The sequence below is a fragment of the Capricornis sumatraensis genome, chromosome 12, assembly GCF_032405125.1.
Source record: "Capricornis sumatraensis isolate serow.1 chromosome 12, serow.2, whole genome shotgun sequence".
NCBI lineage: Eukaryota > Metazoa > Chordata > Mammalia > Artiodactyla > Bovidae > Capricornis > Capricornis sumatraensis.
The window spans coordinates 38,990,721-39,005,200 of record NC_091080.1 but is presented as its reverse complement, the minus strand read 5'-3'; the positions used below and the strand labels follow the sequence as shown (position 1 = coordinate 39,005,200).

At 39.6% G+C, this 14,480-nt stretch overlaps 1 protein-coding gene across 1 annotated transcript in view; it reads left to right on the top strand.

Annotated features, from left to right (window-relative positions):
• The window catches only part of RXFP2 (relaxin family peptide receptor 2), a 59,499-nt gene that overhangs the window by 17,970 nt on the left and 27,049 nt on the right, over nt 1-14,480 (top strand). The window contains exons 3-6 of the mRNA XM_068984354.1: nt 301-378; nt 3,370-3,475; nt 4,288-4,359; nt 14,214-14,285. Coding sequence (XP_068840455.1) covers nt 301-378; nt 3,370-3,475; nt 4,288-4,359; nt 14,214-14,285 — 328 coding nt within the window. The remainder of the gene's footprint in view (nt 1-300; nt 379-3,369; nt 3,476-4,287; nt 4,360-14,213; nt 14,286-14,480) is intronic.

Sequence of the window (14,480 nt, the reverse complement as noted above, 5' to 3'; positions counted from 1 at the left end):
GTTTCCTTCTGAGGATCTCAAAATTAAGATCAAACATTTAAAATGTCAGCATTAGAAATCGATGATATTTCTCAAGGTGAATATGGAAAATAATCATCATATACTTTAAATATTTGTAATTGCAGAAACAGACAAAACCCGAGATGTTTGCCTGCTTTTTCTTCCTTACCATTGTCGTTACCTTTCTATTACTTAAACCTTTAAGTTGATTTCATGATCAAATTTTTATATTTTTGCTTTGTAGATTGATATTTTATTTATAGAATAACTGATACATGTTCATCACCGTGTGTTTCACAGGAGACACTAGTGGATGGGCGACTATATTTGGCACAGTCCATGGAAATGCTAATAATGTGGCATTAACACAGGAGTGCTGTAAGTGGTATTGGTTCGAAGACTCAGTATCAGCTTTGCAAGCAACATGATTCATTGTGCATGGATTTACCTGGGTAGTGTCGTTCATTCCCTTAAGAATCCCAATTTCAGTTCAATGTGTTTCAGTGGTCAACTGCTCTATTATCTGTTTGTGGGACTGAAAAGAGAGAAAAAGGAAAGCAACAGGCTTACTCTGTGTATTAGCCTGCAAGAATATATAGGTACTGAATACTTGTGATAAGTAATGAAGGTCTTACTCCCTTCAATCACCAACTTCTTTTCAGCCCCTCTGTTGGGCACTGAGAGGTCAAGGATAGCTAAAGTGTGGCCCCAACCTTCAAATACCTCACATGGCTCCACTAGAGACAGTTCCTTACAGAAGCAGGAGTGATACAATATTAGTGCTGAACTGAAGGGAGAATGTTTGCACAAGGGGGTATGGAAGCCCTTTGGGAGAAGTGATGTCTACACTAGGGAGGGTGAAAGATCCACAGACAAGGTGACACTGAGATGGACTCGGAGGTCCTTGGATGGAGGGAAGAGTAAGAGGTGACAGAATGAGCAGCGGAGCATGACCTACAGGGCAGTGGGGTAGGAAGTTCAGAGCATGCTTCCCGATGCCTTTCACACCAGTTCGCAGAGCGTAAGATGGAGGAGCAGGAGGTGGACCCAGAGGGTGGGGACCAACCCACAGGGGACTCTGGGTGCACAGTTCAGAGTTTGGCCTCTGTCCTATGGTAGAATTATCTCTCTATATATACACAGATTATATTATATACTATATATTACACACAATACATATAAATGGATAGATAATTATATAATGTATTACAGTTACATACACATATTAGTATGTATACATAATATGCATGTATAAAGTACATACATTAAGTTTTACACTAGTAGCATATTATATACTTTATAATATTAGGTCATAGCTACCACTTAGTATATAGTTTACTATATTCAAATATATCATACATGAAATTGGAAATCAAAAAAGAGTAAATTACAAAAAATGAAAAATAAATATATGAAAACTCTAGCATCTTCTTCCTGAGCCACAGTGGGTCATCTTGTACATACGCCATTGTGGAGGCCATTGCTGTCCACAGGGGGCAACCACCAAAGTCGTGAGCTTATTTCCATTTAGTGAAGAAGAGGAACCACCTGACAAGAAGTGTATGGACCAATGATTCTTGCACCAGAATTATAAAGAATGAGTTAGAACAGTGCTCTCAGCTTGAGACATGTATGCCCCTGGAGAACATTTGGCAACGTCTGGTACATTCTGCGTTGTCACTTGGAGAGGGGTGGGTGACTGCTGGCTTCTGGTGAGTGGAGGCCAAAGATGCTACTGAACCTTTTACAGTGTGCAGGACAGCACCCATGACAGAATGACCTGACCCAAATGTCCATCTTGCCAGGACTGAGGAGAAAGCTTGGTGAAGGAGACACTGAACATTACGTTTCTTGCAGTGCTCCAGACTAACACTAAGAATCCAAGCCCAGAAAACACCTCTGGAAGGAGTGAGGTAGAGAGGGCAGCAAGAGGCATTTCATAAGAAGAGTCAGAGGTTGAGGTGTGGCTGACCTGCAGGTGAGGGAGTTACGCTCACATCTCTGGTTTAGTCAATTGGCCCAGCTTCTACTACATGCAGTTCTTCTACTGGTAAATAAAGAGTTTCCAACCCTAGTAACGTAATCTAGTAATGTAACTACTTCAATATCAGTTAAATATTGAAGTAAACATTCTGAAGTCATCTTTAAGAAGCTGAGATCATTAGCGTCAGCCTATGAGCAACAAAGAATATTTTCTAAAAGTTTGTACACTAGAATGTGTCTTCTGAATTAGGCAGGTACTCAATAAAAGTTTGTCAGATTTATTAAAAGTCAGTGAAATTGATTTTAAAAATAAAGTTTGAATAAAAGTGATCTAGAAGAAGCAGAGCAATCAGAAAGGACTTATAGTCAGATTTAAATCAATAATAAATATAAAAAATTGAAAATAACACTTTTTTTAGCTCCGTCACAGCCAAGTACCATCGTATGCTCCATAAATCTCATTCCCCAAGACTCTCTCTCCTCTCACGCACACAAACACATACACGTGGTGATTGTTCTGTTGACCCACTTGACCAAGTTTCTCCAAAGATTTCTCACATGCTGTTATTTTAACAATTAACATATTTAGTAATTACATATAATAATGAATAGAATTACATGATGATGTCTATATATTATTAGTATATTATTACAAATCTTAATAATTATAATATGCCATTATATTAATAACTTACTCCTTTGGAGTCAATCCTAAATCATTTTTCTTCCCTCTGAATGCTTTAGATAGATGGATCTTTGGTTTTCTCTGCTTTATAGCTTCTCTACCACTTGTACCTACCACTTTAACTTCATAGTAATGAAAAACTAAGAACCAAAATAATAGGGTATCTGAGTTGGTTGGTTTTAGTAAGACACAATGGTGGCTATGGCAGAATCTGCATCTAACTCTCATCACAGCTCTAAGAGAAGTTTGAAAGGAGGGAAATAGTTGAATTTAGCTTTAACCAACAAGCATTTATTGAGCAGCCTTTCTGTGCCATTCAATTAAGTGAAATTAACTTAGTTATACCCATTAAATATTTACTCAGGCACACTCACGGTTTACATTGAGGAGAGCTTAATCTTGCTTCACTATATACTTTTTAAAACACTATTTAAACATGTTTGTGATTTCTTACTAATCTCTTGTTAAATGCCTCTAAAATGACCACTGAAAGCTAGAACTGAAATGAATACCACATGAGTCTATATTCAACTAGAAGAGATTTCTTTTTTGCTTTTATTTGGGGCCTGAATAAGTTCATTTAACAAAATGTGACTGTTATACATTCAATGGAAAAAGAACAATGTCAGTTACCAAAGATAAAGTCATAACTAAAGATACGTATTTTTTCTTATTGAATCATTGCTCTTTTTGCCCCCTAGTTTTAGATCAGTACCCACAACACTGTGTGTGCAAAGGAACTGAGTTGGAATGTGTAAATGCTGGCTTGAAGTCTGTGCCAACGGTTTCTAGCAATGTGACGTTACTGTGAGTAGCATTCAAATCTTGATATTTGCTCCTGACCTCATATGGAAACCATACAGTCTAATCTTTGTTCTGTTTTATGCTACTTGTGTATTAGCAAAATAATAGAAAACCATCAGCCATCAAAGAATTCTGCATGCTTCTTCTCCCAGGGAAAAAGTGTTTTAAACACTGTATGTTGGATGGTCCAGGTTATCTTTAACTCACAAACTTCTGGAATTCTTATTTCCAATTACTTTCCAATTTATGTGTTATTACTAATATGCCAGTGCTATTCAAGTGAAAATAAAACTTTGTGGGAAAAAAGGAAGAGCACATTACATGTTCTATCTCGTTTTAAATAATAGTAATTTGTCCCAGACTTTAAAGGTGTAGAAGATGCATGAAGATGACTATGGCATAATCAATCATGGAGGGTTTTTTTTTTAACTCTGCATAGATATTTGGAGAGCCTCAGGAAGTTGTTTGCAAATATATAATAATTTGGGCACACGTGAATTAGTTAGGATTTTTGTTGTTTTTTGGATGTACTTGCTGTGTTTTAGTAAATTGTCTACAGAAGAAAAAATTAAATCACCATAGATGTTCCAGTCTATTATACTAGCTGGCTAATGTGGTCAAATATTTGCAAGCTGCTTTAATTTTGCCTTATGGACTTTTCATTCTTATGTGAAAGTTTTCATTTATTATGGGCATTTTCAAATGTGTATGAAGTAAAATGGAGCATGATAAAATATTCTCAAGCATGTAATTCTAGAAAAGAGATTGGTTAGTCATAAATTCCATAATAAAGTCTTCTTTACATGTTGTTTTAGGTCTCTCAAGAAAAACAATATTCACAGTCTTTCAGATAAAGTTTTCATCAAATACAAAGAACTTAAAAAGATGTAAGTAGCTTTTAATAGTGTTTTTATGAGAAAATCTATGAGATGTTTTAAGCTGTTTTTAATCTGAGAATAAAATGAAATATAAAGTTGATTACCTTTATCATTAAGGTTATTTTTTTAAAAGTAATTAAGGTTAGACATTAAAGCATTGAAAAGTATGCTTTTTACCATTTCATAATTTAAACTAACAACTGGTTTTATTTAACCTTTTTTTTAGAGAGTTAAATTGGAGTTGCAGTCGAGCATCTCAGTAAGAATATACATAACTCCATGCTCTTACTTCAGAGCATTTGGAAAATGACATTGTAGATTCAGAGATACTAGATGCGCTTTTTAACCTGGAAGAGTGGTGGCAGAGACAGGAACTATCAGATCATTTAAAATGCATCATAATGGGGTCTAGACTGTCTCCCAGGATAAAAAAGAGCAAACACATGGTCTTGGTCAAATCAGTGAAATTAACATATTTGAGGAAGCGAGTGAAAGTCGCTCAGTCGTGTCCAACGCTTTGTGACCCCCATGGACTATACAGTGCATGGAATTCTCCAGGCCAGAATACTGGAGTGGGTAGCCTTTCCCTTCTCCAGGGGATCTTCCCAACCCAGGGATCGAACCCAGGTCGCATTGCAGGTGGATTCTTTACCAGCTGAGCCACCAGGGAAGCCCATATTCAAGGAAAGAAAACAATAAATAGGAAACAGTCAAACACAGAAACAGAGCATCGACATGCCTCCAGCATCATCAAAGAAAGGGAACCAGGACCTGAGAGATAAAGTCCCTAGACACAGTCTCCCCTGGGGGCAAGGAGAGACAGTCAGCCTACACCATGATGCCCATGAACTTTATTGTGACGCTGTCCATATCAGGATGGCAAATCTCTGTGCTTTGATTCCCTGCTCTTCAATCAACCTTATGACGATTACATTAACTTCCTAAATTATTTACACTAAAGTATTTGGGAAGTTACCTTGGATGGGGAATAAGACCATTCCAATTAGTGGAATGGGATACATCCTATTTAAATAAAGGGATTAAATGTTCAACCTCTTGAGAGTTCGCTTACTGTGTGTCAGTCCCTCTGAGCCTGAGTCACTCACTTGGGGATAATGGAGAGGTCAAATTTCTACAGTTGCGAAGATGATCGTCAGAATAGATTAGAAAATTAGCAAGACAATGTTGTAAGGTCATATCATCGTCTTACAATTTTTGCCCTTTAACATTCAGAGTAGAAGAGAAGGTTTCTAGAAATGTGATATATGTTAAATTCCAGGACTAAAAAGAATATAATTTTTTGCTGATACTGGACAAATGTACTTGGTTTGAAGTGGCATCAATAGTTCTATGTTCTCATGAGTCTTTAGGTATAGACTCACTCATACAAGAAAGGAAGTCCCTGAAGAGTCCATTAGTGAGAAGAACCTTGTGTGAGCATGAAGAATCATGCCTGGGTTTGATGGTAGCTTCTGTGATTCCTATCTGCAGTGAGCTCCTTCTGTTCCATCCTATGCCATGTGGTCACGTTGTCATTGTTCCGCTGGAGTAGCTGTGCTTGACTCTAGGGTTCCAGATTCCTCTAGAGAAGAAATCTTAACAACACTGCTTCTGGTCTTACTGGGAATGCTTAGAATCACAACCTGTTCATTCTATGAATCAGTATTGCCTTTGAACTCCCTGAATAATGCTAAAGGGAAGAAAAATAATATAGCACTAGCAGAAAAGAAGGAAAAATGTTCGTGTTTTAGAGTAGCTGTTTAAATCTATTATCTAGAGTCATAGAAGTCTTATGAAGTTCCAATTAAATCTTATCATTTATAAGGCAACTGAAGCTTGCAGCAATTAAATGACTTACCTAAGATCTCCAGCTACTTAGCAGAAGAACCAGAATTACAGTCCATATCTTCTGATGCCCAATGCAGTGTTCATTTTACAACACAATAACCAGAAACCTAGAGGTGGAAAGAAATTGTTCTAGTACCTAATTGAATCTTCTACCAACACATACTCTTCTGCCCCACACACAACTCCATTCTATACTTTTGCTCCCCTATTTAGGGGAAGCTGACCTCTGGTGAGGCTCACTAGAAGATCAAGCAAAGAGGTTTAAGATAGGACTTCTCAGGGCAAGTCTTTCCCTGAACCACTGATCCACGCTTTGTTCCGTGTCAGTACTTCTTCCTCAGTAGCTGGTAACCCACGGAAGGGAAGGACATGGAAGCACTAACTCTGCACATACAAGTTCCAATTTTTCCTGGTGAAAAAAAAGTTGAGATTTTTTTTTTTTTCCTGCCAGATTGCCCAGAGCTGAAAATTTCTCCAATTAAATGTTTATTTCTGCTTTTTCTGAGAAAACTTAGGTACCACGTCATAACCTGAGTATCACCCAGCAGGAGTTCCCTTAATGCAAGCTGCCTTTTGATGCTTTCTAGGTGAATTTTATTCTCCCAGAGAACCAAGAATTATTAGAGTCTTATCAATAAACATTCACCAAGTGTCTTTTACATGCAGGGTACAGCATGGGAGACAAAACACAACTCCTTACATTTAAATATCATTTTTTAAAGTTAACAAAAGGCTTCCAGGATTTGGAATTCTCATTTGGACTTTGTCTCCAAAGTCTATGAGGAGAGATAAACAGCATTAGATCCCTTTCAGTAATGAGGACACCATCCTTGGAAAAGAAAGATTATTTCCCTGATGACTCAGATAGAAAAGAATCTGCCTGCAATGCAGGAGACCTGAGTTCAATCCTGAGTCACAAAGATCCCCTGGAGAAGGGAATGGCTACCCACTCCAGTATTCTTGCCTGGGATATCCCATGGACAGAGGAGCCTGGCAGGCTACAGTCCATGGGGTCGCAAAGAGTTGGACATGATTGAGTGACTAACACTTTCACTTTCTTTCAACCAGCTGACAAGTATTAGAATTTGGCTTTAAAGGCAAACCTTTGGCTGTGGTCTCCTGGAAATCCACCCACATGGGCCATTGTCAGTATATTGTTACTGTCAGTGAAAATGCCCAGAAACCAAACCTTGGTTGCACAATAACAGCAGTTCTTCATAAGCATTATTCAAATAATCTAAAGCCATTCATAAACTCAGCAACTCTTCTTTAAATCCTTTCCTCCCGTCTATTGTTTTCTACTTCTCAGCTACTCCTGCCACTCTTCCCCTAAACTCCCAGGAAAACCTCTACAGTCTCAGGCAGTCCCCTGTCCTGTCCAGTCCCTTTTTCTACCAATCCTGCATTTCAACAGTCCAAACAACCAATGAAACTAAACATAAACCATCCACAGGAAAAGGTGTCCAGGGGAGGAAGAAATTAGATGCACACGCCCAGAACTGTCGGTAGAGACAGCAGGAGGGGAAAAGCTAGCCAAACCCACATTTTAGCGCATTCTTTCAATGAATAGTTGCGGATACCCATCAGGTGTCAAGGATATAGTGGTAAACAATACATCTGAAAAGTTCTTCCCTCAAGGAACTCAACTTCCAGTGGAGAAAGATAAAAGCACAGTGTGTGTTAGATACATAGTGATTAAGGGCCGGGGGTGGGGGGGGGGGGGGGGAAATAAACCAGAAAAAGGATTAGGAGGTGCTGAAGGAAAGGAATGCTATTAAATTGTCCTGCCATGTAACTATTATTGCTGTTTGGTTGTTAAGTCACATCTGACTGTTTACAACCCCATGGACTGCAGCATACCAGGCTTACCTGTCCCTCACTGTCTCCCGGAGTTTGCTCAAGCTTATGTCCATTGATTCAGTGATGCCATCCAATATCTCATTCTCTGTCACCCCTTCTTCTCTGGCCCTCATTCTTTCCCAGCTTCAGGATCTTTTCCAATGAGTCACCTCTTCGCATCAAGTGGCCAAATATTGGAGCTTCAGATTCAGCATCATTCCTTCCAATGAACACTCGGAGTTGATTTCCTTTAGGATTGATCTGTTTGACCTCCTTGCTGTCCAAGAAACTCTCAAGAGTCTTGTCTAGCACCACAATTTGAAGGCATCAATTCCTCAGTGCTCAACCTTCTTTATGGTTCAACTCTCACATCTGTACATGACTACTGGAGAAACTATAGCTTTGACTAGACAGACCTTTGTTGGCAAAGTGATGTCTTTGCCTTTTAATATGCTGTCTAGGTTTGTCATAGCTTTTCTTCCAAAGAGCAAGCATCTTTTACTTTTTTGGCTGCTGTCACTGTCTGCAGTGATTCTGGATTCCAAGAAAATAAAATCTGCCACTGTTTGCACTTTCCTCCATCTATTTGCCATGAAGTGATGAAACTGGATGCCATGATCTTAGTTTTTTGAATGTTGAGTTTTAAGCCAGCTTTTTCACTCTCCTCTTGAATGCTCATTAAGAGGCTCTTTAGTTACTCTTCACTTTCTGCCACTAGGATGGTATCATCTGCATATTTGAGGTTGTTCTTGCTATTTCTCCCAGGAATATTGATTCCAGCTTGTAACTCATCCAGCCCGGCATTTCATATGATGTACTATGCAGAGAAGTTAACTCTACTACTGCCCAAAGTACCTGTAAATCTTTTTGTGATTCTGAGAGTTACCCCATGAGACTGATTAGAACACACAGTCTCCTACCTAATTCCTCTGATATTCAAAGCTAGCCATTATCACCATGCCCCCTACCAAAGGTCTCTCCCCCAAGCAGCCTCGAATCCTTAACTTCTTCCCCTAAGGACCTGATTTCAAATCTGTTTGTCACTCTGTATATGATCACTTACACATTCCTTACAGATAGTATCTAGAATAAATGTAACATTATCATCTGTATGACACCTACAAGGGCAGAACGAGGAAAGCTAGCAACCCTTCTCTTCTAAACTGCATATGCCGTAAGGTTACATTTGTTCTTTTTGTGGCTGCTTCATACTCTTTAACTCCTACTGTTTGTGTCCCTAAAATTCCTAATCCCATGCCACGTGCATTAGCTGAACAAGTGACGGCTTCTCCATCCTGTACTTGTGCACTTAGCATCTGAGAGCTAGCTGTGGGACTTCAAATTTATCCCGGTTCAATTTCATCCTGTTAGATTCAACTTTTCTTACCAGACTCTGAAGATCTTTTTTGGCTCATCCCAACAGATTTACTATTCGTCCCAGCATTCTGTCATCTGAAAATAAGATGAGCCATCTTCACCTAAGTCATGGAGTAGAATACCAAGCAGGATGCTGTGAGATCTTCTTTCCAGATCCCTTCATCATCATCGTCGATCAGACAACATGTCTTGTTCTTTATTTTGTCTATAAAACCGCTTGGTCACTGCCTGGTAGACATATAAGCAAAGTCAACCACATTTTCATCTGATCAGTATTTCAAAGCAGAAAATCAAGTTGATCTGACATGTCCTGTTTCTTGGGAACTGCCCTGTTCCTGTTCTCTCTGAGGTGTTCACAAGCCCCCATCACAAGATCCTGTCCTGTGATCTCACCTAGAATCAGCCTCAAGCTCATCCAGCTATAGCTTGTGAAATCTACTTCCCTTTTTGAAAAATCAAAATGGCATTTGCCGTCTTTAATTTTCAAGCTGCTCTTCTCTTTTTCCAGATTCCTGAGCCATTGATCATGACTGAGTGTTCACATTTTCAGTGTTTTCTCAGTGTCTAGGAGAAATTGTCCAAACAAGCGGGTTTTAACTCATTTTGGTTAATGTATTCTATCCTCTTGGGCTTTCACTGCCACAACCCCATATCCTATTTATTCACTCCAGTTCTGAGATCATCTTTTTTAACCAAGAAGACAAGAACAATGTAAGAGTTGAGCATTTATATTTTGTTAGTATTTCACCATTTTGTAAAACAGGTCCCATACCACAGGCTTGGGCTTCTCTGTAAACATTTTTCTTGTTTCCAAAATATAACTAGAAATTCATCCCTATTTCTCACAGTAGTCTTCACTGTCTGAGTTTTGAACAAGACTTAGGTCATTCTTTCCATTATGATTCCATTTTTATGAACCCCTAACATTCATCCTTGGATTTTGAAGGAAGCCCTCACTGACCATCACACCCTCCTCCTGAACTGGATGGTCCTTCTGGTTCCCTCACACTACCAGGTACCACCACTGCCACCACCCCTCATTGTCAACTGTGTTGAAACATACAGAAGGGTCAATGAGTATTTATTGAAGGGTATTCATTGGAAGGGTTGATGTTGAAGCTGAAACTTCAATACTTTGGCCACCTGATGCGAAAAGCTGACTCATTTGAAAAGACCCTGATGCTGGGAAAGATTGAGGGCAGGAGGAGAAGGGGACAACAGAGGACGAGATGGTTGGATGGCATCACTGACTCAATGGACATGGGTTTGGGTAGATTCCAGGAGTTGATGATGGACAGGGAGGCCTGGCATGCTGCGGTTCATGGGGTTGCAAAGAGTTGGACATGACTGAGCGACTGAACTGAACTGAACACAGAGGGCGAAAGAGAAGGTAGGGAACATCTTCAGCAAGGAGGACCCAAGAAACATGAACAGAAAAACTCAAAGGCTATTTAGGAAGAGAGTGACTGGACAAGTTTGTCTAAAGGAGGAGTTACCATAGGAAGTGGTGGAGTATATGCTGGAGAGGTCATTGAATCATGATGCTAGGGCCTTTGAATGCCAGGCTAAAGAATCGGGGCTTTATTCTGTTTGTCCCAGGGAAAGACCTTCTTGGATACACATTTTCAGTTGTACTGAGCTAATAAATCTGGTCTGCATTTTTAAGTTGTGTTGGGATATATCCTAGGGAGTCACCCAATTTAGTGTCAAGTGGGTCTCTGGTCTTATATGCTCTAAATATTCACAGTGAAATTGAGGTCATTGAGGCATCCAGAAAAATAAATTTCTAAGTCAAAATTAAAAAAAAAACATTGATAGATGAACAGATGCCACTCAACTTACTTGAATCCTTTTATTAGTGATCAGTTTATTCATTTTAATAATTTGTTAAACTTTCTAACTCTGGATGATAAGAAGCAATTTAAGATGAACCTTCAGAGAAACAAAATACCATGTATGAGCTTGACCATAATACTTTATGACTGCTACCATGGAAACCAACAGCAGTTCCTCTCCTCACTGGGACATAAATTTTACGTAAATTGGACCTCCTTCTTAAACTGGGCTCTTGTTCAGTGCAATCATTGGTAACACAGTGTAACTCAAGGAGTCTGCTTGGCTCATGAATACAAAATGTGGCATTTTAAAAAATAGCCTATAAACATGCTTGTCATTAAAGCATTTATTTGCTTTAGTTTCAGGTACATAAATTCCTGCCGTTTCTGCTCGAAAAGTCCTGACAGCTGAAACAGCAGGAATTCATGAACCAGTAAGTTATTCTTAGAAAAGCCGCTCAGTATAAAGTATATCAGACGGGCTCATATCTCAGCTCTGAATAAAAAGAGGATATCACTTGCCAAATTGTCACATTTCTGTATTTCCCCCTTACATTCACCAAGTTACTATTCTGTAAAAAAGAAAGCAGGTACTGGAGGATCAAGCTAAAATTCAACAGCCTAAGTCTGAAACAAGGGACCTGGGACTCTAGTTCTCCATGGGGTGCCAGGAAACTGACTAAATAGATTAGAGGCTGTTTATTATTTAAGAAATTGGGAATCTTAACTCATGTCAGTGAAGGCAGATAGACTGAACACATCAGGTGAGTCACGCAGATCAAAAGCACAAGGTCAAATTCACAATGTATGACTGCTCCCATCTCTTCAAGATTAACAATGTATAGGTTAAATGTACAGTGGTGCACTTTTGACTTAATTATCTTAAATTCAATGTCACAGAAATAGCACTAGTTAGGTAGTAAATTTTATATTTAAGAGAAACTTCAAATATACATATTACTGTATACCTTTCTCCATTTTCATTTGCTATTGTAATATAATTCACCATATTAACTTTAATGGCATCACTCCGGGGGCTCTGAAAATGCTAAAATAGATACTGATCTCTTCTGTTTTAGAACTCTAAAGCAAAAGCAGAATTTATGCTACAACATGAAGCATCTCCTGATAGACACGGCGCATCAGAGAGGGAGGAATGGAATGGCACAAGTTCTTACTGTGTTTCAAGTTCACTTTGTAGCATTGAAATTGATGTTTTGCGTGCCACTGTAGCTGTAACGCTTGTGCTCTGTGACACCCACATTTTCCACATGGTGGTACACAGAGAAAACAATATTTGTTTGATTCTGGGGGTAAAAGATGAGTTTGTTAATAACTGAAAGCTAATCTTGGCTTTACTTTGCACCTTGGAAAAGGAAATGGCAACCCACTACTGTATTCTTGCCTGGAGAATCCCATGGAGAGAGAAGCCTGGTAGGCTGCAGTCCACGGGGTCACAAAGAGTTGGACACGACTGAGCAACTTCACTTTCACTATCACTTTTACTTTAAGGGCTGAGGGCATCAACCTGCCTGCACACCTGTAACATTCATGACCCAAAGGCTGGGAAGCCCCGATGAGGAATAATCGTGGCATAACAAAATTCAGAGTAGAGCCAAATGCCGAATGAACGAGGCCACGATCTACCCAGAGTTTTGCAGTGAAGCTAACCCACTCCAGTGTTCTTGCCTGGAGAATCCCAGGGACGGGGGAGCCTGTAGGCTGCCATCTATGGGGTTGCACAGAGTCGGACACGACTGAAGCGACTTAGCAGCAGCAGCAGCATAACAATAAGAAAGTGTTGTAAAATATTTTAGGAACCAGGAATTCCCTGGCCATCCAGTGGTTAGGACACTTAAGCTTCCATTGCCAGGAGCACGGGTTCAATACTGCAAGCCACGTGGCAAAACAAACAAAACAAAACCTCAGAAACCAAAACAAATCAAAACAAGAGATAGAGAAGCTACTCAGAAGATTATACAGACATTAGTTACTATTAATAGAGTGATTTTTTCCTGCCTAAAGATCTTTAGAAAATATGAATTCAGGGCTAACCTCTCATTGTTTAATGAACACAGGAAATAGAATTTAGTTACTTAGATCCTCCTGAAAGAGGGCTTCCCAGGTGGCTCAGCAGGAAAGAATCCACCTGCCAAGACAGAAGAAGAGAGTTCAGTCTCTGGGTTAGGAAGATCCCTGGAGAAGGAAATGGCAACCCACTCCAGTATTCTTGCCTGGGAAATCCATGGACAGAGGAGCCTGGTGGTCTACCATCTATGAGGTCACAAAAGAGTCAGACATGACTTAGAAACTAAAACAAGCAACAAGCTTATGAAAGTGCTATTATCAAATCCATGCGCTCTTGCTAGATTGAAGGTAAGTAGATCATGACCCTGTGAGCTAACCTTGGTGCACTGGTCCCAGTTCAGCCACTTGTGACCTTGAACACCTCTCTAATTTGCTATGTGCTTCTCACTCTGCATCTTGAAACAGATCAAAGTAAGACTTGCCTTGATCTTTTTTCATGTGAGTAGAATGAAAAGAAATAAAGAGTTGAAGGTGAAACTCTGGTACTGAAAGAGTGAGGAAGCTCAGCAATGAGAACCTGGCTAATCTCACATGATGGGCAACTCCTGCAAGTCAGAGAAGGAAGGTCACCAGGGTGCCAGCTTGCAGAAGCAAGGCTGGCTCCTTGCTCACACACAATGCACAGACTTTGGTGGGTTCAAGTCAGAGATGCCGGCATCTCACTGCACGGGTGCTCTCAGAACATCAGGCACTGGCTAGATCCACAGCCTTCTCTCACGGGCCGTGCTCCTACCTCCCAACGTGAGACTAGGACTTAGGACTTTATGAGCTGGTTTCACAAGTCATCTTTAGGTGAACAAAGTGGACAGCGCATTCAACAACCTAACAAAGTACGAGCACCCTAATCACATGACTCTCCTATCTCATTCCTACCAGATTCCTCCAGAGTAACTGTATTACATATATATCCAGGAAAGCATTCTTTGGATTACATAATCTGCAAATACTGTGAGTAACTTTTTTTATAATTATATCTTGAGTATAACTTTAGGTAAAGATTAAAAGGATAGAATGGTATTTTGTTAAAGGCTCAGCTGTGGATGTAGAGAAGAGGGAGCAATAGGTTTTCAGAAAGTATCTAGAATAGTTGTTACACTGAAAGAATTACTAAAAAACAAAAAAAATCCTAGTTTTACCAGAAGA